The 26,575-nt window shown below is 41.6% G+C and overlaps 2 protein-coding genes across 8 annotated transcripts in view; one reads left to right on the top strand and one right to left on the bottom strand.

Moving 5' to 3' along the window:
* The first annotated feature begins 208 nt into the window (after positions 1–208).
* On the top strand, positions 209–26,538 carry LOC106584136 (proteoglycan 4). 3 transcript variants are annotated; one of them, XM_014169041.2, is made up of 13 exons: positions 209–307; positions 435–523; positions 2,110–2,226; positions 2,615–2,737; positions 4,815–4,913; positions 6,221–6,637; positions 6,893–7,588; positions 8,014–8,100; positions 14,691–14,827; positions 17,569–17,725; positions 19,338–19,445; positions 19,902–20,030; positions 25,960–26,538. In XM_014169041.2, exons 2-13 carry the CDS (start codon positions 460–462, stop codon positions 26,094–26,096), a joined length of 2,271 nt encoding a protein of 756 aa, XP_014024516.2. In that variant the 5' UTR covers positions 209–307; positions 435–459; the 3' UTR covers positions 26,097–26,538. The 3 variants fall into 3 exon arrangements, with proteins under 3 accessions (XP_014024516.2, XP_014024519.1, XP_014024520.1); XM_014169044.2 differs by lacking the exons at positions 209–307; positions 435–523 and adding exons at positions 4,441–4,515; positions 4,632–4,702 and having other exon boundaries at positions 2,104–2,226; XM_014169045.2 differs by lacking the exons at positions 209–307; positions 435–523 and adding an exon at positions 4,632–4,702 and having other exon boundaries at positions 2,104–2,226.
* The window catches only part of LOC106584135 (nucleoprotein TPR), a 44,270-nt gene continuing 43,796 nt past the window's right edge, over positions 26,102–26,575 (bottom strand). For all 5 annotated transcript variants that reach the window (XM_014169036.2, XM_014169038.2, XM_014169039.2 and 2 more), the window contains exon 49: positions 26,102–26,389. In XM_014169036.2, the coding sequence (XP_014024511.2) occupies positions 26,337–26,389 (53 nt within the window). In that variant the 3' untranslated portion in view covers positions 26,102–26,336. The remainder of the gene's footprint in view (positions 26,390–26,575) is intronic.

Genomic DNA, 26,575 nt, shown 5'->3' with positions numbered 1-26,575 from the left:
CGGGTCTGTAGTGACACCACTCTGGAGGCCAGATTATTGACATTTAAAGGGGCAATCAGCAGTTGCTACATACATTTTTGGAGTTATAAATTAATGATATGTACCCATTGATTCTTGAAGAATATAACTTATAAAAGCCTCATGAGTTTAGTTCAACTTTCCTACCACACCAGGACCCAAAATATATAAGGGGGGGGGGAATCCCTATCAGACACAAAAACAGGCAGCCAGCCTCTCTCCCATTCCTTATAAAAGCAGACACAGTGCAGGACTCCGCTAGATCTGGACAGAGGGTTACTCTTTCAAGGTACAATGAGACTTTTCACTCTCAAGTAATTGTTGTATATAAGTTATATGAATTATAATGGAATAGAAATGAACTGAGTTGGGATGTTTTTTCTTCTCTCCTTTCTGTCTGATATGCTACTGCTCAGGTTGAAACAGAGGACACACGTGAAGATGACTCCATCAGTTTTCTTTGCTCTTCTGCTGGCTTGTGCTCTCCCATTCAATTCTGCTCAGTGTGAGTATTTGTATTCACTGCGTATGTAAATTGCTTTGATTCAGCTCCTTATGTGTGTGTTTCTGGGTTTTATTCTAAATTGTTTTAATGTCAGTTAGAGATAAGGATGCATGTTGTCACTCTCTTTATTTAAATTACCATGAGTGTACTGAACTGCTTTCCGGGAAGGTATAACAGATTGTGTGTACTGCTTGCCCACGCTCTGATTTCTATTGACTTATTAACAAATTATTAACTAGAGACGGAAAAAGTTAATTCTGGCTCTATAATGTATGATTCAGCCATTATCTTGTAAGTGTTACAAGTAGTGCTGAGCAATTAACTGAAAAGTCTGTTATTTTTTATTTTTTAAACAACTAATTGACGACATCGGTTCAATTTTTTGAATTCCATTTTTTTTGTGAGCTTGATGTGCAATTTCTGTACGATAAATCAGATCAAGCCTGATCATGCTTTTTAATCAGCTTCTTGATATGCCAGACCTGTCAGGTGGATGGATTATCTTGGCAAAGGAGAAATGCTCACTAACAGGGATGTAAACAAATTGGTGCACAAAATTTGAGAGAAATTAGCTTCTTGTGTATATGGAACATTTCTGGGATATTTTATTTCAGCTCATGAAACATGGGACCAACACTTTATATGTTGCTTTCATATTTTTGTTCAGTATAGTTTAGCTCAGAAAACGTGGTAATTACCTACAGTGACCATAATCCATTGCGTGTCCCACTTAAACTTGTCTGGTCTGTGCTGAGCAAAACATGGAGACTGAGAGAGGAGAGAACACAGGATCGAGAGGAATAGAAAGCAGTTGCTTCGCAAGCCTGAAGAATACATGATCTAGTGATTGATAGTGGGTATTCATTGGTCATAAAAGTATGCCTTATTTACTTTGAAGAACTACTTCAATGGCATGTACTTCAGCTCTGTATGAGATGATGACTTGGAATTAAATAATAAATAAATAAATAAAACAAATATTTTATTAAAGTTCAGTAATGTGAATAAATATTGGGAAATAAGTGATAAACAGTAATAGGTAGTCACTACCATCATGGGACTTTTATTAATTGTTTTACTCTGTGTTGTTAAGGCATTCAACCAACATAATGCATAGTACATTTAATGTAAAAATAATATATAAAGAAATTGAAACCCGAAACCGAAACTGACCTCATAAAGCACTAATCACTCAGTACTAGTGACAAGTTCTGTGACAAATGTGACAAGGCCTTATTGTTGGAATGATATTGATACTGCTGTCATAGCTGATGACTTGTGACATATCTCAATGACTGTGTGTGTGCTGGGCCAAGGTTTCCCAAACTCGGTCATGCACACACACACCCCCCCCCCCCCCACCCCACACCCCACCCCCCGGGAGCACGTTTTGGATTTTGCCCTAGCACTACACAGCTGATTCAAATAATCAAAGATGAATAATGAGTTGGTTATTTGAATCAGCTGTGTAGCGCTAGGGCTAAAACCAAAACGTGTATCCAGGGAGAAGACCGAGTTTGGGAGACCGTGTGCTAGGCTACTGAATGACACTAAATATACATTATGTTGTTGTCTTTTCTGTGTAGTAAGCTGTAATGGGCAATGTGGAGGAGAGTATAACAGGGGTTACATGTGCCAGTGTGATTATGACTGTCTCACTCACAATGAGTGCTGTATTGACTACGAATCCCAGTGCACCACCAGTAAGAACTTTTCTTATCTATTTATCTATTTACTGTATTAGTGGTGTCCGAGTTTCCCAAACTGGGTCTAGGGCACCCCAAGGGATGAACGTTTATGTTTTTGCCCTAGCACTACACAGCTCATTCAAATAACCAAAGCGTGATGATGAGTTGATTATTTGAACAAGCTGTGTAGTGCTATGGCAAAAGCCAAAATGCGCACCCGTTGGGGTCTGCAGTACCGAGTTTGGGAAACCCTGCATTATCACAAATGATCCATGAGAGTTCTTGACATGTCATTTATTCCAGATGATAAAAATCCACATGTACATACAGGTATTATGGATGTGTTATAATAGCATAACCAGGACTGGTGTGATAATGGATGTACTGTATCTCTTTGTACCAGGTGAGTCGTGTAAAGGGCGGTGTGGTGAATCCTTTAAGAGGGGAAGGCTGTGCGACTGTGATCCTGACTGTGCACGGTACAAAAAGTGTTGCCCAGACTACGACAGTCAGTGTGGCATAGAAGGTTAGTAAAATGTCTAAGACACCTAAAATAGTCTTGTGAAGTAGAGCACACTGGTGCCTCGTTTTGTATCGCATTCCAATTATAAAACTGAGGGGGGACAATAATGCAATTTCAGAATGTAGGGGGACATGTCCCCCCCATCCCCAGTGAAAGTTGCACCCTTGATTTCATGTATGAAATAATATGTATGACATTAAGTCATGTATGAAATAATGTCTGGTACATGATAGTATGACATATGACAATAAAGATAGGCATGCTGCCACTATGCATGTACAGTCCATTCAGAAACTATTCTGAACCGTTCCCTTTTTCCACATTTTGGATTATATAAAAAATGTCAATGTACACACAATACCCCATAATGACAAAGCGAAAACAGGTTTTTAGACAGTGCAGGTCAGAGCAAAAAACAAGCCATTAGGTCGAAGGAATTGTCCGTAGAGCTCCGAGACAGGATTATGTCGTGGCACAGATATGGGAAAGGGTACCAAAAAATGTCTGCAGCATTGAAGATCCCTAAGAACACAATGAACTCCATCATTCTTAAATGGAAAAAGTTTGAAATCACCAAGACTCTTCCTAGAGCTGGCCGCCCGGCCAAACTGAGCAATCGGGGGAGAAAAACCTTGGTCAGGGAGGTGACCAAGAATCCGATGGTCACTCTGACAGAGCTCCAGAGTTCCTCTGTGGAGATGGGAGAAGCTTCCAGAAGGACAACCATCTCTGCAGCACTCCACCAATCAGGCTTTTAGGTTAGAGTCGCCAGATGGAAGCCACTCCTCAGTAAAAGGAAAATGACAGCCCACTTGGAGTTTGCTAAAAGGCACCTAAAGACTCTCAGACCATAACAAACAAGATTCTGGTCTGATGAAACCAAGACTGAAATCTTTGGCCTGAATGCCAAACATCACGTCTGGAGGATACTTGGTCCATCCCTACGGTGAAGCATGGTGGTGGCAGCATCATGTTGTGAAGATGTTTTTCAGCGGCAAAGACTGGGAGACTAGTCAGGATCAAGGGAAATATGAACCAAGCAAAGTACAGAGAGAGCCTTGATGAAAACCTCCTCCAGAGTGCTCAGGACCTCAGACTGGGGCGAAGGTTCACCTTCCAACAGGACAATGACCCTAACCACACAGCCAAGACAACTCAGGAGAGGCTTCGGGACAAGTCTCTGAATGTCCTTGAGTGTCCCAGCCAGAGCTTGGACTTGAACCCGATCCAACATCTCTGTAGAGACCTGAAAATAGCTATGCAGCAACACTCCCCATCCAACCTGACAGAGCTTGAGAGGATCTGCAGAGAAGAATGGGAGAAACTCCCCAAATACAGGTGTGCCAAGCTTGTAGCGTCATACCCAAGAAGACTCAAGGCTGTAATTGCTGCCAAAGGTGCTTCAACAAAGTACTGAGTAAAGGGTCTGAATACTTATGTAAATGTGATATTTCAGGTTTTTATTTGTATAAATTAGCAAACATTTCTAAAATCCTGTTTTTGCTTTGTCATTTTGGGGTATTGTGTGTAGATTGATGAGGGAAAAAAACAATACATTTTAGGATAAGGCTGTAACAAAATGTGGAAAAAGTAAAGTGGTCTGAAAGCTTTCCGAAGGCACTGTAAATAGGCATGTTAATGTTAAACTCATGCAGTAGCCTGCGTCAGTTTGTTTTGACTATTTTCTCTTTTAATAATTATTACAGACACCAAAAAGACAGGCAGCACAACAACACTGAAGACTAGCTCATGCAATAACAGAAATAATGACTAACCAAAAGGTATAGCTTTGATTTAAAGATAGGCATGCCGGCACTATGCATGCAGTATATTCATATAAATATGCATGTTAAAATGCAGAAGCCCGTCAGTTCATCTCAACTATTTTCTGTTTTAGTTCAAGACCAGCCAGTACAACAACACCGAAGACTAGCTCATGCCATAATGTAATCGATAACAAACCAAAAGGTATTTTCATAAAGCAATAGTTATTCTAAACAATAGATTTTAGATAGTTATAATAGGAAAGGTAGTTGCTTTTGGATACTCTGACTCATTTAGTACTTGATTGACACACCAGAGCCAGAACCAGAACCAGAACCAGAACCAGAGCCTCCCCAGATCCAACCAACTGAGGAGCCAGAGATGACTCCCGATCCACAGGAGGAACTAAGTGAAGGTCAGTACTTTCAGAACAACCTTACTGAGGAGATGGACAACCAAGACTTTAGCCTTAAATAAGAATGAAAATGTATTATTCACCAGTATTCACTCAGCCCGACATCTTCCAACACCAAAGTCAAAACACTCCCTGTAATAATAGTGTAATATTGTCTGACGAAAATACAGATATTTTGAACTTTCCTTGAACAATAAAGCACACGATAGAGATTGTGACTCCCAGATGTTTTGGATAGACTGTCACACTGCTGCAGCTCTCTCTAGCTGTGATTTGAGCTAGAGCCTGGAGGCCAAGTCTCCCCAGATGTACCAAGGAGCTCTGTGTCTGTCGTGGCCCCACCAGCCAAGAGAAACAAAGGGAAATAATGTCATTATACACTGAACAAAAATATAAATGTAACGTGCAACAATTTCAAAGAGTTAACTTTCATATAAGGAAATCAATTGAAATAAATTAATTAGGTCCTAATCTATGGATTTCACATGACTGGGAATACAGATATGCATCTGTTGGCCACAGATACCTTAAAAAAAAGGTTGGGACATGGATCAGAAAACCAGTCAGTATCTGCCGTGACCACCATTTGCCTCATGCAGCGTGACACATCTCCTTCGCATAGGGTTGATCAGGATGTTGATTGTGACCTGTGGAATGTTGTCCCACTCCTTTTCAATGGTGGTGCGAAGTTGCTGGATATTGGCGGAAACTGGAACACGCTGTCGTACTCGTTGATCCAGAGCATCCCAAACATGCTCAGTGGGTGACATGTCTGATGAGTATGCAGGCCATGGAAGAACTGGGCCATTTTCAGCTTCCAGAAATTGTGTACAGATCCTTGCGACATGGGGCCGTGTATTATCATACTGAAACTTGAGGTGATGGCACAACAGTGGGCCTCAGGATCCCGTCACTGTATTTCTGTGCATTCAAATTGCAATCGATAAAATGCAATTGTGTCCGTTGTCCATAGTTTATCTGGTGGACTGTTTGGTTCAAGACATGCCAGGATGAACTAGAACAACAGGAACATTTACTTGTGTAATAAATAGAGTTGTGTAATAATTACATATGCCCCACATAACTCAACCCCAGGAAATAAATCAAAGTTATTTCAAAAACGATTCAATTCTTTTCCAAATTTGTCAGACCACCAGCCTATGCCATTGTTCACCCAGAACCAGAACTCCAGGATGAACAGGAAGATGGTGATAGAAACATTAAGATATTTTCTCAACATAGCTACTCATATGTACATTTCAATGATTCAAAATGTACACACATTTTGCCATTATTCCCTTCCACAGATGTGAAGGGTGAGACCTGGCCAGATCTTCCTGTTCCCTCTCCTGATACTGGGTCAGAGGATCCAGACGCAAGCCCTTACCCAGAGGACCCTGAAGCTGGTCTGGTGGATCCAGAGGCAACCGCTAACCCAGATGACCCTGAAGAAACCCCTGCCTCAGAGAGCACAAGCGGGTCAGAGCTCTCTCCAACTGAGCCAGCCTCTTCAGACCCCTTAGACCCCACGCTGGACACTATCCCCCAACCCACAGATACAGAGGATGACCCTGAGAAAGAGGCTATTTTAAAGGGGGACTACACACCCTTCCCTGAGGAATTGGATACAGAAGCAACACCAGGCTCGGAAGGAACCCCACCAGCAGCCAACCCCAACCCCTCCACTGCCGAACCAGCCAATGAGACCCCCGCTGAGGCAACAGGTAACGAATTCAATTCAATCTTTATTGTCCTAACAGGGAAATTAATTGTACAGTTAGGAGCTTACAGTTTATATCTATAGCATTATATATTGGCACAGTGCGGGAAATGATAGCCAAGCCATCTCTCACAGACCAACATTTAAGAGATAGTCCTATCTCACTGTTCCTAGAAGTTGTATTGGATAAGATGTTTCACAATTATTTTGAGTCATCTGGATTCAAATCTGACACTGACACAAATCTCATGTTTTCCAGACTCCAGCGATCCCGAGGGACAGCCTTATTCCAGCAGCAGCCCATCTGCAGCCATCCCAACTCTCCCTGGATCCACTTCTGAGCCCAACCCTGCCTCCCCAGTTGCCCCCCAGCCCCCCGACCAGGCCTCCGACCAGGCCTCCGACCAGCCCCCCGACCAGGCCTCCCCGAGCTCAGAGCCCCAGCCTGGGCCTACTCCTGCAGAGGACACCCCTGAACTCCAACCTGAAGGACAGAGTGAATTAGACCCTGAAGGTCAGGAGGCAGAATCTGAGAACACAGTGCCAGATGAATCTGAACCCACACCCTCGAACCTACAGGATCCCAATCTGATCTCTGAGGCACCAACATCTGAGAGTGGTCCCGAGTCCAAACCTGGTAGAGGGGACACCCCAAATCATTTTAATGACAACAGTGTCCCCCAGACTGGAGATCTGGCTACGCATCTCACCATAGACCCAGCGGGACAAGAGGAAGGAGATGAGGCAGCACCAGAGGAGACCACAAGCAACTCCATGAAGCTCACTCCCACCCCCACTCCCATCCCCACCACCAAACCCACCCAAAACAAACTCACTGAGAAAACCAAGCCCAGTAAACCCACAGAGAAACCTAAGCCCAAATCCACCCAGCCAAACACCCTCACGGATATCAACCAATCTCTGGGCACAGACAACTCCAGGGACTACCAAGCAGGTATGCAAAGAAACTCAGTCAAAGTTGTAGAGCACTTATTACTACTGGGTAGATTTGCCAGCCCTACCTTTCTTATAGGTGGCACTGAGATTTATTACTTCTCTTGGATGAAAAGAGCTTCCTCCTGCCAAGTGTAGCTGCACTATATTAACTGTCAAAGGTGTTCAGTTTTCCCAGAGTCTAACACGTCAGTCTAGCAGTTTCTGTGGTTTGGATAAAAAATACTCCTTCACAGAGCAAACAGAAAAAGAGTTGACATTAAGTAGTGTGTGCTGTTCAGTAACAGTTCTTGGGAGAAACACATTAGCCAATTGACACATGGTCAGACACTTGAAATTGTTCTGATTCACTTAACACATTCTCCATGTTGTTTTTCTTATTAGTCCTCACATGTGGCTCCTTTTAAACGTGGCTTTTTCCTCCAGATGAACACAACGACACCAACATCTGCAGCGGCCGTCCTGTTGGCGCGGTCACTACGCTGAGGAACGGGACCGTGGTGGTTTTCAGAGGTCAGTGCCAGACCAAATCAAAATCAAATCAAATTTTATTTGTCACATGCGCCGAATACAACAGGTGAAATGCTTACTTACAAGACCTTAACCAACAATGTAGCTTTAAGAAAAATAAGACTTAAGAAAATATTTACTAAATAAACTAAAGTAAAAAAAATCTAAATATAAAAATAAAATAACAATAACTAGGCTATATACAGGGGGTACCTGTACCGAGTCAATGTGCGGGGGTACAGGTTAGTCGAGGTAATTGAGGGAATATGTACAGTAATAGTCAAAAGTTTGGACACACCTACTCATTCAAGGGTTTTTCTTTATTTTTACTACTTCTACATTGAAGAATAATATTGAAGACATCAAAACTATGAAATAACACATATGGAATCAGGTAGTAACCAGAAAAGTGCAGCCATCATTTGCCTTGATGACAGCTTTGCACACTGTTGACATTCTCTCAACCAGCTTCAAGAGGTAGTCACCTGGAATGCATACCAATTAACAGGTGTGCCTTGTTAAAAGATAATTTGTGGAATTTCTTTCCTTCTTAATGCATAGAGTCCCGTGTGGCTCAGTTGGTAGAGCATGGTGTTTGCAACGCCAGGGTTGTGGGTTCGATTCCTACGGGGGAGCAGCACGGGGAAAAAAAAGAAAAAAGTATGCATTCACTACTGTAAGTCACTCTGGATAAGAGCGTCTGCTAAATGACAAAAGTGTAAAAATGTTTGATCCAATCAGTTGTGTTGTGACAAGGTAGGGGTGGTATACAAAAGATACAGAAGCCCTATTTGGTAAAAGACCAAATAAGCAAAGAGAAATGACAGTCCATCATTACTTTAAGACATGATGCTCAGTCAATTCGATACATTTCAAGAACTTTTAAAGTTTCTTCAAGTTGGGTGCAGTCGCAAAAACCATCAAGCGCTATGATGAAACTGGATCTCATGAGGACCGCCACAGGAAAAGAGGCCCAGAGTTACCTTTGCTACAGAAGATAAGTTCATTAGAGTTGCACCTAAGATTGCAGCCCAAATAAATGCTTCACAGAGTTCAAGTAACAGACACATCTCAACGTCAACTGTTCAGAGGAGGCTGCGTGAATCAGGCCTTCATGGTCGAATTCCTGCAAAGAAACCACTACCAAAGGACACCAATAATAAGAAGAGACTTGCTTGGGCCAAGAAACAAGAGCAATGGACATTAGACCGGTGGAAATCTGATGAGTCCAAATGTGAGATTTCTGATTCCAATCACTGTGTCTTTGTGAGACGCATAGTAGGAAATTGGATGTTCTCCAGATGTGTGGTTCCCACCGTGAAGCATGGAGGAGGAGATGTGATGGTGTGGGGCTGCTTTGCTGGTGACACTGTCAGGGATTTATTTTGAATTCAAGACACACTTAACCAGGATGGCGACCATAGCATTCTGCAGCGATACGCCATCCCATCTGGTTTGCGCTTAGTAGGACTATCATTTGTTTTCAACAGGACAATAACCCAGCACACCTCCAGGCTTTGTAAGGACTATTTGACCAAGAAGGAGAGCAGCCAAGAACTGCTCAGCATATGTGGGAACTCCTTCAAGACTGTTGGAAAAGCAATCCAGGCGAAGCTGGTTGAGAGAATGCCAAAAGTCTGCAAAGCTGTCATCAAGGTAAATGGTGGCTACTTTGAAGAATCTCAATTCTAAAATATATTTTGATTTGTTCAAGATTTTTTGGTTACTACATGATTCGATATGTTATTTTATAGTTTTGATGTCTTCACTATTATTCTACAATGTAGAAAATAGTAAAAATAAAGAAAAACCTTTGAATGAGTAGGTGTGTCCAAACCTTTGACTGGTACTGTCACGTCCTGACCATAGAAAGCTGTTATTTTCTATGGTAGAGTAGGTCAGGGCGTTACAGGGGGGTTTTCTAGTTTAGTTTTTCTATGTTGTTATGTTCTAGTTTTGTATATCTATGTTGGGTTTTGTTTGGCATGATCTCAAATTAGAGGGAGCTGGTCCTCGTTGTCTCTAATTGGAGATCATAGTTAAGTAGGGGTTTTTCCCACCTGGGTTATTGGGAGATTGTTTTTTGAGTAGTGTATGTTTCAACTCTGCGTCACGGTTTGTGGTTTTGTTCTTTAGTTTATGTTTATGTATCGCCTAGTTTTAGTTTTAGTTTATGTTTATGTATCGCAACGACACACACGCTGCACTTTGGTCCGCTTCTCCTTTTGACAACCGTGACAGGTACTGGACATGTAGGTAGGGGTAAAGGGACTATGCATAGATAATAAACAGCGAGTAGCAGCAATTTTAAAAATAAATGTGTGTGTGTATATATATATATATATATATATATATATATATATATATATATACTGCTCAAAAAAATAAAGGGAACACTTAAACAACACAATGTAACTCCAAGTCAATCACACCACTTAGGAAGCAACACTGATTGACAATACATTTCACATGCTGTTGTGCAAATGGAATAGACAACAGGTGGAAATTATAGGCAATTAGCAAGACACCCCCAATAAAGGACTGGTTCTGCAGGTGGGGACCACAGACCACTTCTCAGTTCCTATGCTTCCTGGCTGATGTTTTGGTCACTTTTGAATGCTGGCGGTGCTTTCACTCTAGTGGTAGCATGAGACGGAGTCTACAACCCACACAAGTGGCTCAGGTAGTGCAGCTCATCCAGGATGGCACATCAGTGCGAGCTGTGGCAAGAAGGTTTGCTGTGTCTGTCAGCGTAGTGTCCAGAGCATGGAGGCGCTACCAGGAGACAGGCCAGTACATCAGGAGACGTGGAGGAGGCCGTAGGAGGGCAACAACCCAGCAGCAGGACCGCTACCTCCGCCTTTGTGCAAGGAGGAGCAGGAGGAGCACTGCCAGAGCCCTGCAAAATGACCTCCAGCAGGCCACAAATGTGCATGTGTCTGCTCAAACGGTCAGAAACAGACTCCATGAGGGTGGTATGAGGGCCCGACGTCCTCAGGTGGGGGGTGTGCTTACAGCCCAACACCGTGCAGGACGTTTGGCATTTGCCAGAGAACACCAAGTTTGGCAAATTCGCCACTGGCGCCCTGTGCTCTTCAAAGATGAAAGCAGGTTCACACTGAGCATGTGACAGACGTGACAGAGTCTGGAGACGCCGTGGAGAATGTTCTGCTGCCTGCAACATCCTCCAGCATGAACGGTTTGGCAGTGGGTCAGTCATGGTGTGGGGTGGTATTTTTTGGGGGGGCCGCACAGCCCTCCATGTGCTTGCCAGAGGTAGCCTGACTGCCATTAGGTACCGAGATGAGATCCTCAGACCCCTTGTGAGACCATATGCTGGTGCGGTTGGCCCTGGGTTCCTCCTAATGCAAGACAATGCTAGACCTCATGTGGCTGGAGTGTGTCAGCAGTTCCTGCAAGAGGAAGGCATTGATGCTATGGACTGGCCCGCCTGTTCCCCAGACCTGAATCCAATTGAGCACATCTGGGACATCATGTCTCGCTCCATCCACCAACGCCACGTTGCACCACAGACTGTCCAGGAGTTGGCGGATGCTTTAGTCCAGGTCTGGGAGGAGATCCCTCAGGAGACTATCCGCCACCTCATCAGGAGCATGCCCAGGCGTTGTAGGGAGGTCATACAGCCACGTGGAGGCCACACACACTACTGAGCCTCATTTTGACTTGTTTTAAGGACATTACATCAAAGTTGGATCAGCCTGTAGTGTGTTTTCCACTTTAATTTTGAGTGTGACTCCAAATCCAGACCTCCATGGGTTGATAAATTGGATTTCCATTGATTATTATTGTGTGATTTTGTTGTCAGCACATTCAACTATGTAAAGAAAAAAGTATTTAATAAGATTATTTCATTCATTCAGATCTAGGATGTGTTATTTTAGTGTTCCCTTTATTTTTTTGAGCAGTATATATATATAAAAAAGGGGGGACAATGCAAATAGTCTGGATAGCCTTTTGATTAGCTGTTCAGCAGTCTTATGGCTAGGGGGTAGAAGCTGTTAAGAAGCCTCTTGGACCTAGACTTGGCACGCCGGTACCGCTTGCTGTGCGGTAGCAGAGAGAACAGTCTATGACTAGGGTGGCTGGAGTCTTTGGCAATTTTCAGGCCCTTTTCTGACACCGCCTGGTATAGAGGTCCTGGATGGCAGGAAGCTTAGCCCCAGTGATGTACTGAGCTGTACGCACTACCCTTTGTAGCGTCTTGCGGACGGGGCCGAGCAGTTGCCATACCAGGCGGTGATGCAACCAGTCAGGATGTTCTCGATGGGGCAACAGTAAAACATTTTTGAGGATCTGAGGACCCATGCCAATCTTTTCAGTCTCCTGAGGGGGAATAGGCGTTGTCGTCCCCTCTTCACAACGGTCTTGGTGTGTTTGGACCATGATAGTTTGTTGGTGATGTGGACGCCAAGGAACTTGAACCTCTCAACCTGCTCCACTACAGCCCCGTCAATGAGAATGGGGGCATGCTCTGCCCTCCTTTTCCTGTAGTCCACGATCATCTCCTTTGTTTTGATCACGTTGAAGGAGAGGTTGTTGTCCTGGCACCACACTGCCAGGTGTGAGAGCAAAATTGCGAGATTATGTTATAATACTTTTATTGCATCAAATGGTTGTTTTATGAAACAGAATAAGGGGTTGTTAGAACGCTCATCTGTGTGTGTTCTACTGAGGATGGGCCTCTGGAAGATTTATGATGTCTTTGGTGAAACCGCATTCCAGAGCATGAGTTAATGTTTCTGTTCTATACGGTATCAGGGAGAGATGGCTCCAATATGGAGTTGGGGGGCCAGACACTGGTCTCTACACAATGAGTTATCATGTTTTTACAGCAGATAGTGTCTGCTGTGAATTATAAGTATCTTTCATACAAATCTTAACCTTGTGACTCATTCCATACTTCTGTTGTGTGTCATGTAAACTGAAGGAGAATGGACTTTGCCATAAAATGCTGTGGCTCAAACCAGCTCGTTGAGTTCTCAGTGATCACCTCCAGGGGTGATTACCGACCAGCTCCATTACTGCAGTAATTAAATAATAAAGTTTGATTGTTTTGAAGAAATCTTAAAAGTCTCTCCTTTTGATTACAATAATTCCACCACACAGGTCTCTGACCTCCTCCCTATAGGCTGTCTCATTTTCGGTGATCAGGGCTTACCACCGTTGTGTCGTCGGCAAACTAGATAATGGTGTTGGAGTCGTGCTTGACCACGTGGTCATGGGTGAACAGGGAGTACAGGAGGGGACTAAGCACACACCTCTGAGGGGCCCCTGTGTTGAGGATCAGCGTGGCAGATGTTGTTGCCTACCCTTACCACCTGGGGACGGCCCATCAGGAAGTCCAGATCCAGTTGCAGAGGGAGGTGTTTAGTCCCAGGGTCCTTAGCTTAGTGATGAGCTTTGAGGGCACTATGGTGTTGAACGCTGAGCTGTGGTCAATGAACAGCATTCTCACGTAGGTGTTCCTTTTGTACAGGTGGTAAAGGGCAGTGTGGAGTGCAATAGAGATTGTGTAATCTGTGATTATGTTGGGGCGGTATACAAATTGGAGTGGGCCTAGGGTTTCTGGGATAATGGTGTTGATGTGAGCCATGACCAGCCTTTCTAAGCACTTCATGGCTACAGATGTGAGTGCAATGGGTCGGTAGTCATTTAGGCAGGTTACCTTAGTGTTCTTGGGCACAGGGACTATGGTGGTCTGCTTGAAACATGTAGGTATTACAGACTCGGTCAGGGACAGGTTGAAAATGTCAGTGAAGACACTTGTCAGTAGGTCAGTGCATGCTCTGAGTACACATCCTGGTTATCCGTCTGGCCCTGCAGCCTTGTGAATGTTGACCTGTTAAAAGGTCTCACATCGGCTACAGAGAGCGTGAACAGCTTGGTGTAGATAATTAAGTCTATGTGGCAATCACACCAGATGTTGGGTTTGCCCTCTCAGACGGCACCCTGAATATTCAAGGATGCAAAAATATTGTGAGTGGACTGTCCTTCAGCTCTTATTTGCTTTCTATAGATGTGACACTTTGATTGTTTTTCGAACCCAAGACAATTTTCTAAATTGAGACATGAGGGTATAGAGAGTAAACTACAGTTTATTAAAACAACACCATGTATTAAATAGACCAGGAAAATTCAAATCTGGACCTTGAAGCCAGTTCCATAGCACTGCTGATTTCCACTCTTCCCCTCTAATGAAGGACTGATTTAGACCTGGGACACCAGGTGGGTGCAATTAATTATCAGGTATAACAGAAAACTAGCATTACTCCAGACCTCCAGGCTCAGAATTTAATACCCCTAATATAGACTATAGAGCTGGGGTATTCAACTCTTACCCTACAAGGTCTGGAGCGAGCCTGCTGGTTTTCTGTTGTACCTGATAATTAATTGCACACACCTGGTGTCCCAGGTCTAAATCAGTCCCTGATTAGAGGGGAGCAATGAAAAAATGCAATGGAACTGGCTTCGAGGTCCAGAGTTGAGTTTGAAGGCTATAGAGGATACATTGAGGATGAAAAGTGATTGAAGACAAGATGCAGATGCAAGTACCAGTGTTGCTTCCCTTGTAGGACACTATTTCTGGGCCATGGATAGTAACAGGATGCCTGGACCTGCCCAACGGATAACAGACGTGTGGGGAGTCCCTTCTCCCATTGACACCGTCTTCACCCGCTGCAACTGCCAGGGCAAGACATACTTCTTCAAGGTACAGTACAACTTGTGACTATACTAAGCCTATTGTGTGCTATAAGACTTCTATACTACATTAAGTGGAGGTGATAGACAGAATTAAAACATATGTATGTATGTATGTATGTATGTGTGTATGTATGTATGTATGTATGTATGTATGTATGTATGTATGTATGTATGTGTATATATATATATATATATATATATATATATATATATATATATATATATATATATGTATGTGTATATGTATGTGTATATGTATGTATGTGTATATGTATGTATGTGTATATATATGTATGTATGTGTATATATGTATATGTATATATATATATGTATGTGTATATGTATGTATATATGTATGTGTATATGTATGTATATATGTATGTGTATATGTATGTGTATATATATATGTATGTGTATATGTATATGTATGTGTATATGTATGTATGTGTATATGTATGTGTATATATATGTGTATGTGTATATGTATGTATATATATGTGTATGTGTATATGTATGTATATATATATGTGTATGTATGTGTATATGTATGTATATATATATATGTATGTGTATATGTATATATATGTATGTGTATATGTATATATATGTATGTGTATATGTATGTGTATATGTATGTGTATATATATATATATGTATGTATATGTATGTATGTGTATATGTATGTGTATATATGTGTATATGTATGTGTATATATGTGTATATGTATGTGTATATGTATATGTATGTGTATATATATGTATGTGTATATATATATGTGTATGTATATACGTATATATGTATATATATACGTATACATATATATATATGTGTATATATGTATGTGTATGTATATATGTATATATATGTGTGTATATATATATGTGTATATATGTGTATGTGTATATGTATATGTGTATGTGTATATGTATATGTGTATATATATGTATGTATGTATATATATGTATATATATATATGTATGTATGTATATATGTATATATATACTGCTCAAAAAAATAAAGGGAACACTTAAATAACACATCCTAGATCTGAATGAAAGAAATAATCTTATTAAATACTTTTTTCTTTACATAGTTGAATGTGCTGACAACAAAATCACACAAAAATAATCAATGGAAATCCAATTTATCAACCCATGGAGGTCTGGATTTGGAGTCACACTCAAAATTAAAGTGGAAAACCACACTACAGGCTGATCCAACTTTGATGTAATGTCCTTAAAACAAGTCAAAATGAGGCTCAGTAGTGTGTGTGGCCTCCACGTGCCTGTATGACCTCCCTACAACGCCTGGGCATGCTCTTGATGAGGTGGCGGATGGTCTCCTGAGGGATCTCCTCCCAGACCTGGACTAAAGCATCCGCCAACTCCTGGACAGTCTGTGGTGCAACGTGGCGTTGGTGGATGGAGCGAGACATGATGTCCCAGATGTGCTCAATTGGATTCAGGTCTGGGGAACGGGCGGGCCAGTCCATAGCATCAATGCCTTCCTCTTGCAGGAACTGCTGACACACTCCAGCCACATGAGGTCTAGCATTGTCTTGCATTAGGAGGAACCCAGGGCCAACCGCACCAGCATATGGTCTCACAAGGGGTCTGAGGATCTCATCTCGGTACCTAATGGCAGTCAGGCTACCTCTGGTGAGCACATGGAGGGCTGTGCAGCCCCCCAAAGAAATGCCACCCCACACCATGACTGACCCACCGCCAAACCGGTCATGCTGGAGGATGTTGCAGGCAGCAGAACGTTCTCCATGGCTTCTCCAGACTCTGTCACGTCTTTCACGTGCTCAGTGTGAACCTGCTTTCATCTGTGAAGAGCACAGGGCGCCAGTGGCGAATTTGCCAATCTTGGTGTTCTCTGGCAAATGCCAAACGTCCTGCACGGTGTTGGGCTGGAGGCTCAACCCCCACCTGTGGACGTCGGGCCCTCATACCACCCTCATGGAGTCTGTTTCTGACCATTTGAGCAGACACATGCACATTTGTGGCCTGCTGGAGGTCATTTTGCAGGGCTCTGGCAGTGCTTCTCCTGCTCCTCCTTGCACAAAGGCGGAGGTAGCGGCCCTGCTGCTGGGTTGTTGTCCTCCTACGGCCTCCTCCACGTCTCCTGATGTACTGGCCTGTCTCCTGGTAGCGCCTCCATGCTCTGGACACTACGCTGACAGACACAGCAAACCTTCTTGCCACAGCTCGCATTGATGTGCCATCCTGGATGAGCTGCACTACCTGAGCCACTTGTGTGGGTTGTAGACTTTGTCTCATGCTACCACTAGAGTGAAAGCACCGCCAGCATTCAAAAGTGACCAAAACATCAGCCAGGAAGCATAGGAACTGAGAAGTGGTCTGTGGTCACCACCTGCCGAACCACTCCTTTATTGGGGGTGTCTTGCTAATTGCCTATAATTTCCACCTGTTGTCTATTCCATTTGCACAACAGCATGTGACATTTTTTGTCAATCAGTGTTGCTTCCTAAGTGGACAGTTTGATTTCACAGAAGTGTGATTGACTTGGAGTTACATTGTTGTTTAAGTGTTCCCTTTATTTTTTTGAGCAGTGTATATATGTATGTATGTATATATATGTGTGTGTGTGTGTGTATGTATTTATGTATGTATGTATGTATGTATATGTATGTGTGTATGTATGTATGTGTGTATGTGTATATATATGTATGTATGTATGTATGTATGTATGTATATATGTGTGTGTGTGCTGTCCCCTCCGCAGGGTGCTAACTACTGGAGGTTTGAGAACAGCATGATGGACATGGGCTTCCCCAAGCTGATCAGTGTGGGATTCAATGGGCTGCAAGGTCAGATCACAGCTGCCCTGTCTGTGCCTGAGTACCGCAAGAGGAAAGAGTCTGTCTACTTCTTCAAGAATGGTGACTGATCTCTATAGCCAAACTACTTCGGTGGAGGCTGCTGAGGGGAGGACGGCTCATAATAATGTCTGGAATGGAGCAAATGGAATGGCATCAAACGCATAGAAACCATGTTTGGTGTATTTGATACCATTCCACTGATTCCACTCCAGCCATTACCACGCCCGTCCACCCCAATTAAGGTGCCACCAACCTCCTTTGCACTACTTACAAAGTACTAGCCCATTATGTAAGGGATAATCAATGAAGGGTTCTATGGAAAATAAAGAACAACGTGAAAGGTGTGTTAGCGGAGTGGAACTAACCTTCCACGAACTTGCAGTATTTTCCAGAGAACGCATACAGTTGATTATCCCTTTCATACCAAGGCTATAATTAAGCAATAAGGCCGAGGGGTTGTGGTATATGGACAATATACCATGGCTAAGGACTGTTCTTAAGCACAATGCAACGCGGAGTGCCTGGATAGTCGTGATATATTGGCCATATACCACAAACCCCCATGGTGCCTTATTGCTATTATAAACTGGTTACCATCGTAATTAGAACAGTAAAATAAATGTTTTGTCAAACCCGTGGTATACAGTCTGCTATGCCACGGCTGTCAGCCAATCAGCATTCAGGACTCAAACCACCCAGTTTATAATTTACACATATGCTCAGACCTTATTGCTTAATTATACCATCGCATTGTTGAATACACGTTTCTCATTGGCTTGAAGGGCATGCTAGAGCATGCATTATTTCTGTATCACGCACGGTATACAAGACCGGTAGAATTCAATGGCTATAGTTCATTCTTACATGTTCTATTTTGAGCTGCTTTTGAAAGCAAAAGTCGAATTGAAAACATTATTAGCATTGTTGAATTCGATGTTTGGTTAGATAAACTAGAAAGTCTGATTGTTTGGTTACCAAGGTAACTACTGTAGCTATCTAGTAAACTTGGTAGTAGCTACTTCAGTGGATGTTGAACACATTTCTACCTGCAAATGAACACATTTCTAGCGGCAAATGTGTTAAATTATAGCCATGGTTTAAAAGGGATAATCAACTCGGGCCTTTATGCGTTCTCTGGAAAATAATGCAACTCGGTGGAAGGTAAGTTCACACCTTCCACATCGTTCATTATTTTCCAGAGAATATAATGTTTATTTAATCAATAAGGCACGAGGGTGTGTGGTATATGGCCAATATACCATGGCTAAGGGCTGTTCTTATGCAAGACGCATCGCGGAGTGCCTGGACACAGCCCTTAGCTGTGATATATTTGCCATATACCACAACCCCCTGAGGTGCCTTATTGTTATTATAAACTGGTTACCAATTTAACCCGTTTTTTTTGTCATACCCGCGGTATACGGTCTGCTATACTACAGCTGTCAGCCAATCAGTATTCAGGGCTCGAACCACCCAGTTTATAATATCCCTTAACCCCTGATATGCTCTGTTTAATAAATACAGGAGATTATGTTTCATTGCTAATGCCAGTGATAACAGATTCACTTAGGTTTCGACTGTCTCAGGTAAAGCATAACATAAACAAGCATTCTCATGCCATCTGTAGTATCCTGAGTTAGCATGTCTGATATCTGTATTATTGTCTATTCAGGAGGCTTGGTGCAGAAGTATTCCTACCAGTCTGGCACCAGCCCTACATGTAACAGGAAGGCCCACTACTCTGTTTATACTGTACACAACCGCATTGCCAGACAAGCAGGTAATGAGCCGCCCACATTTTGACCTTTTCAGTCCTTTCACTGAACATTTTGTCAGACTGAAGTAGTGGTGAAAACATGAAACTGGTCAGGTTTTAGGTAAGGTTATATTTGAGTTCAGCCACATTTTATCTATAAAGATGACTCGCAGAGAGAGAGATGAAAGAACGAGAAAGCGAGGGAACAAGGTTCACTGTATGTAAACAGGTAGTTCAGGGAAAACAAGCAGAACAGATTGTGTGGGTGCAGAATCAGTGTAGTGTCACAACACAATGTTATTTTTAATGAGTCACTAAAAGTAAACGGACAGCCTGCAATGACACACAATTCAGTCCATGACATTTTACTCCAACAATCATACTCCTAGACCATAAACTCTAAATTTCAAACATCACAACCATCATCAATAGTATTGATGATTTGTCAATCTCTAAACTGAACTGTGTCTCTCCTCTCAGTGTCTCTGCTGGGACAGGAGATCAACATCCGTCTGACCTGGAGAGGCTTCCCCTCCACCGTGACCTCCGCCGTGTCCATCCCCACCCACATGAAACCTGAGGGATACAACTACTACCTCCTCTCACGCTGTAAGTATTTAGCCCAGACACAAAATCATATTTTTTTTTAATGAGATTTTATTTATTTTTATAAACAATACAAAACATACACATACAAACGACAGCATGATACAAACATCAACTACATCACACCTGCCCAGACCCACTAGCACACACCCCCATCTCCAGCGCCCGCATCACTTTATGCCACATGGCCTCAAACTGTACCATTTTGTTTCTCTCCGTAGCCCACACCCTTTACATTTTTTGATAATAAATCACTTGACCTTCCCATTGTGTTAATGACGGCGGATTGGTTGATTTCCAGTTTAAGTATACGTATTTTTAAAGGTGATTGACGAGAGAAGTATCATCCAACCCATCGGGTATCTCACTGCACCCTCATATGCCATGTCTTGAAATATGTAGACAAAAGGATTCAAAGTAAATGTACATTGTAATACTACTGACAGCAAAATGTCTAACTCCGCCTATAACTTTGGACTTTATAACATTCCCAGAAGGCATGGATTATTGAGTCATTATTAGTTTTACACTTCAGACATGACTGCCGTTGTGCTGTAGAATGTGAATTTTGTCTCTTGTATAATACATTTTCATTAACTGTAATCTCGTTAGTTATAGTATGTTCCAACATTCCCTCTATCTTGTGCCAATATCAGTTATTTTTAAGTCTTGGTTCCAGTAGTTCACATTTTTTTCCCTAAGAGATTGTCAGTTGGATAGGCTCTCTGCAAGGTTTTGTATAGCTTACCTATCATATGAACATCCTTTTCTGACTCAAATAGGATTCCCTCATGTCCAAAAGATTTCAAATCAACTTTGCATGTATTTGAAAATATCTACATTGGTCAATCCAAAATTGCTTTTTAAAGCTGTCATGGAAATGTAAAAAAGAATCTAATGACCAAGTCATTTACAGTTTCTATGCCTTTAGTTTTCCATGTGGACCAATTTATTGTGAATTCTGAAAAGCTATCTAAGGATTGTTCCATAAGGATGTGTTTTGAGTTATATTGGTTCTTGTAGAATACGCTTCATTTTCTTCTATATTGTTATAGTTTTCTTAACTATGAAGGTAATGTTCATAGCCTTATCCTTTGACAATAGACACATAAAAAAATTCAGAGGAAGAGCATGCGCATCATCAAATGTTATTTGTCACATGCACCAAATACAACAGGTGTAGACTTTACTGTGAAATGCTTACTTACAAGCCTTTAACCAACAATGCAGTTTTGAGAAAAAAAAGAGTTAAGAAAATATTTACTAAATAAACAAAAGTTTTAAAAAGTAACACAATAACCAGGCTATATACAGGGGGCACCGGTACCGAGTCAATGTGCGGGGGTACAGGTTATTTGAGGTAATATGTACATGTAGGTAGAGGTAAAGTGACTATGCATAGATAATAAACTTTAAGTAGCAGCAGCGTAAATAAAGGTGGGGGGTCAATCCAAAACAGTCCGGGTAGCCATTTGATGAACTATTCAACAGTCTCATGGATTGGGGGTAGAAGCTGTTAAGGAGCATTTTGGACCTAGACTTGGCGCTCCGGTACCGCTCATCTTGCTGCTCCGGTACCGGCATCTTCAAGATGTACCCATTGTTACTATTTAGTGCATTTAACTATACTGAACAAAAATATAAATGCAACGATTTTACTGAGTCACAGTTCATGTAAAAAAAATCAGGCAAATAAAATAAATAAATTAGGCCCTAATCAATGGATTTCACATGACTGGGCAGGGGCACACCCACTGGGGAGCTGACCCAGCCAATCAGCATACATTTTTCCACACAAAAGGGCTTTATTAAAGACAGAAATACTCCGGTTTCATTACCTGTCTGGGTGGCTGGTGTCAGACGATACCGCAGGTGAAGAAACTGGATGTGGAGGTCCTGAGCTGGCGTGGTTACACGTGGTCTGTGGTTGTGAGGCCAGTTGGACGTACTGCCAAATTCTCTAAAATGATGTTGGAGGCGGCTTATGTATTACAAATTCTCTGGCAACAGCTCTGGTGGACATTTCTGTAGTCAGCATGACAATTGCACACTCCCTCAATTTGAGACATCTGTCGCATTTGTGTCGTGACACAACTGCACATTTAAGAGTGGCCTTTTATTGTCCCCAGCACAAGGTATACCTTTGTAATGATCATGCTGTTTAACCAGCTTCTTGATATACCACACCTGTCAGGTGGATGGATTATCTTGGCAAAGGAGAAATGCTCACTAACAGGGATGTAAAGAAATGTGCACATCATTTGAGAGAAATAAGCTTTTTGTGCGTATGGAAAATTTGTGAACTTTTATTTCAGCTCATGAAACATTGGACCAACACTCTATAGTTTATATTTTTGTTCAGTGTATATATATCACAAGTAAAACCCTTGGGATCTATTTGATACAATTCCAAGTCTGGAAGGTTAAAACCACCCTCAATTTTACATCTTCCTTTTTTAAAGTCTCTTATGACTGACTATACTTTTTTAAAGAGCGTCTTCGGGGGGGTAATTGGTATTAAATGAAAATAAATACAAAAACTTTGGAAGCCATGCCATTATGCAAGAGTTACATTTAAAAAGGAGTTATAAACCAGTTATAATTTTAAGATACACATTTGGTCATTAGAAATATTGTGATTACCATTTTAAAAGCGTCTCTGAAAATCTATATAAATCAGAATTAAAGAGTTGGGTGAATCCTATTAGACTCAACAACCCTGAACCAATTATCAGCAGTCAAAAAATAATCACTAAAAACAGAGATTATCCAAAAATAAATATTAGATACTTTTAAAACATTCGCGCTGAGAACAGCACCAGGAATGGATGACTTTCCCATGACTTCTATTCATCATTTTGGGACAAAGTAGTGCCCCTATTTCCACAAATGACAACACACGTCACTCAATCCAGTACTTCCTAGTTCCATGTATCAAACAGTTATTTCAGTTATAGTAAAGCCAGGAAAATCTGGAGTCACCTACTGATTATAGACCTATACATTTAATAAATTGTGGCAAAATAAGCTTAAGCAATAGAATGGCAAAAGTCTTCACAGACTTGATACATAAACAGGATTTATTAAAAATACAAGAACATTTCAGTTTAATACAATACACAAAAAAACAAGCTATAGATTTATCAATAATTGCTGTATGCCAAAAAGGCTTTCTATTCAAAACTTTGGAATCTTTCAACTTTCCAGCTGAAATAATACATTTTATAAAAATGTCCCAAAGCAAACATACACATAACACATTATCTGATGCAATGTCTTTAGAAAGTGGCACAAGACAGGGATGTCCCCCCCCTCCTGATTGCACTGACAATTGAACCGCTTGCAGAAAGAATTAGACAGGACCCAAATGTAACAGGTATCAATAAACATGAATATAAACTAAACTTATTTGCAGAGAATCTCCTGATATACAGTTGCAGTCGGAAGTTTACATACACCTTAGCCAAATATATTTAAACTCCGTTTTTCACAATTCCTGGCATTTAATCCTAGTAAAAATGCCCTGTCTTAGGTCAGTTAGGATCACCACTTTATTTTATGAATGTGAAATGTCAGAATAATAGTAGAGAGAATGATTTATTTCAGCTTTTATTTCTTTCATCACATTCCCAGTGGGTCAGAAGTTTACATACACTCAGTTAGCATTTGGTAGCATTGCCTTTAAATTGTTTAATTTTGGCCCATTCCTCCAAACAGAGCTGGTGTAACTGAGTTAGGTTTCTAGGCCTCCTTGCTCGCACACATTTTTTCAGTTCTGCCCACAATTTTCCATAGGATTGAAGTCAGGGCTTTGTGATGGCCACTCCAATACCTTGCATTTGTTGTCCTTAAGCCGTTTTGCCACAACTTTGGAAGTATGCTTGGGGTCATTGTCCATTTGGAAGACCCACTTGCGACCAAGCTTTAACTTCCTGGCTGATGTCTTGAGGTGTTGTGTCAATATATCAACATAATTTTCCTACTTTATGATGCCATCTATTTTGTGAAGTGCACCAATCCCCCCTGCAGCAAAGCACCCCCACAACATGATGCTGCCACCCCCGTGCTTCACGGTTGGGATGGTGTTCTTCAGCTTGCAAGCCTCCCCCATTTTCCTCCAAACATAAAGCTGGTCATTATGGCCAAACAGTTCTATTTTTGTTTCATCAGACCAGAGGACATTTCTCCAAAAATGATGATCTTTGTCCCCATGTGCAGTTGCAAACCGTAGTCTGGCTTTTTTAATGGTGATTTTGGAGCAGTGGCTTCTTCATTGCTGAGCGGCCTTTCAGGTTGTCAATATAGGACTAGTTTTACTGTGGATATAGATACTTTGTACCTGTTTCCTCCAACATCTTCACAAGGTCCTTTGCTGTTGTTCTGGGATTGACTTGCATTTTTTGCAACAAAGTACGTCCGTCACTAGGAGACAGAACGCATCTCCTTCCTGAGCGGTATGACGGCTGCGTGGTCCCATGGTGTTTATACTTGCATACTATTGTTTGTACAGATGAACGTGGTACCCTCAGGTGTTTGGAAATGGCTCCCAAGGATGAACCAGACTTGTGGAGGTCTACAATTTGTTTTCTGAGGTCTTGGCTGATTTCTTTTGATTTTCCCATGATGTCAAGCAAAGAGGCACTGAGTTTGAAGGTCGGCCTTGAAATACATCCACAGGTACACCTCCAATTGACTCAAATGATGTCAATTAGCCTATCAGAAGCTTCTAAAGCCATGACATAATTTTCTGGAATTTCCCAACATGTTTAAAGGCAGTCAATTTAGTGTATGTAAACTTCTGACCCACTGGAATTGTGATACAGTGAATTATAAGTGAAATAATCTGTCTGTAAACAATTGTTGGAAAAATTACTTGTCATGCACAATGTAGATATCCTAACTGACTTGCCAAAACTATAGTTTGTTAATAAGAAATTTGTGGAGTGGTTGAAAAACGTGTTTTAATGACTCCAACCTAAGTGTATGTAAACTTCCGACTTCAACTGTACCTGACCAATATTGAAAAAAACTATATAAAATTTACGTGGAAAATACCGAAATAATAATAGGAAAAAGAACTCATGCTCTACAGCCATTAAGTGGACCACAAAAAAAAAAATACTTAGGATGCTTAATAAGTGACAAATATATAAAGAACATTATTCCATTACTGAATAAGAAAACCGATGTAATTAAATGGAACAATCTTCCCATAAATCTTACACGTAGAATAGACCTCTTCAAAATCATATTTTTGTGGACCAAATCAGAGCCTGTAGCCTTTCTTTGATGATTTAATTCAATGTCACTACTTTAGCTTATTCTTTTAAGACTAGTTTGCAGGAAAACCCTGCACCGATCTGTCTGCTGTAAAAATCAATTTCTAGATTAGACCTTACACACCGTCATGTCTGACACCTCTGAGCCCCATGTGTGTCTGTGTGGATCATAAGCTGCATTTAGACAGGCAGCTCAATTTGGATATATATATACACCTTTTTTTCCTTCGTTTTTTTTTACCAATCAGATCAGCTCTGAAAAAGATCTGATGTGATTAGTCAAAAGAATTGGGCTGCCTAACTGGAGCGAGAGGGAGGGAATGGTGGAGTTAAGATGATGGGTCTGCTGGCACAGCATGGTTAGGTCCTGATCCCGTCAACAGCAGCCGACCTTCCTTACTCTGAGTAGGGAGGTGTTTCTGTCTGTCTGGTTGTCACTAAAGAAACAAAACATGAGGCCCAGGGTCTGCTGTGGCCAATTAAGAGGCCTTCCACATGTCATGTTTTTCTGACAAAACATGGTTGGTGGTTTTTAGTCAGTTATATATTTTTGCATGGTTCAAGTCAAAACAAGTAAACTCTGCAATGACATCAAGTGAGCCCATATTTTCCTCACATTTCCTCACACTTTCCCCTCCCCTCTTGTCTTTCAGCCAAATACTACAACGTCAATATGAGAGATGAGCGGCCTTTCATAGCTACTCCTCCTGTGAGCGCCGCTCCCCAGAAGAACTCAGCCAAAGACTTTTTAAACTGTCCAAAGGAAGTCAGAAAAAACAGCCAGGAATAGCAAAAAACGATTGAGTCACACAAACTTTATTAGTCATAAAACCAACACCACAATGCTTTTGAAAGCAGAGTCCTTGCTAACTGTACGTACAAAAAACAGATGATTAATCATAACAATGAAATGATCATCATGACTAGAACTGATTCTAAAACGCAATATGTCAATTCGATTAATGGTGACTGCGGATGTTCTCTTTGGAACCATGGTGATGATGTCAAGGCAGGAGCTCTGATTGGTTGTTCATCTGGCGAATCTCCTCCCAGTCCCAGTTACACCCCGTGATGGCAACGTCCCTGGTTCCCATCAAAAGACACATACTGAGACAACGGTCTGCTTTACCAATGTAAAAACAATCACATTATATAATGCAAAGACAATGCTAATGTAACAATTTTACATTCAATGTTTTATCTCGTGACTATTAAAATTGCTTTAACATCAACAATGGATGTGGACATGTTTAATATACGTGGTATTAA

Source organism: Salmo salar, chromosome ssa23 (assembly GCF_905237065.1).
Source record: "Salmo salar chromosome ssa23, Ssal_v3.1, whole genome shotgun sequence".
Classification (NCBI taxonomy): Eukaryota; Metazoa; Chordata; class Actinopteri; order Salmoniformes; family Salmonidae; genus Salmo; species Salmo salar.
Note: the sequence above shows the minus strand (reverse complement) of the source record. Positions and strands in the feature narration are given on the sequence as shown.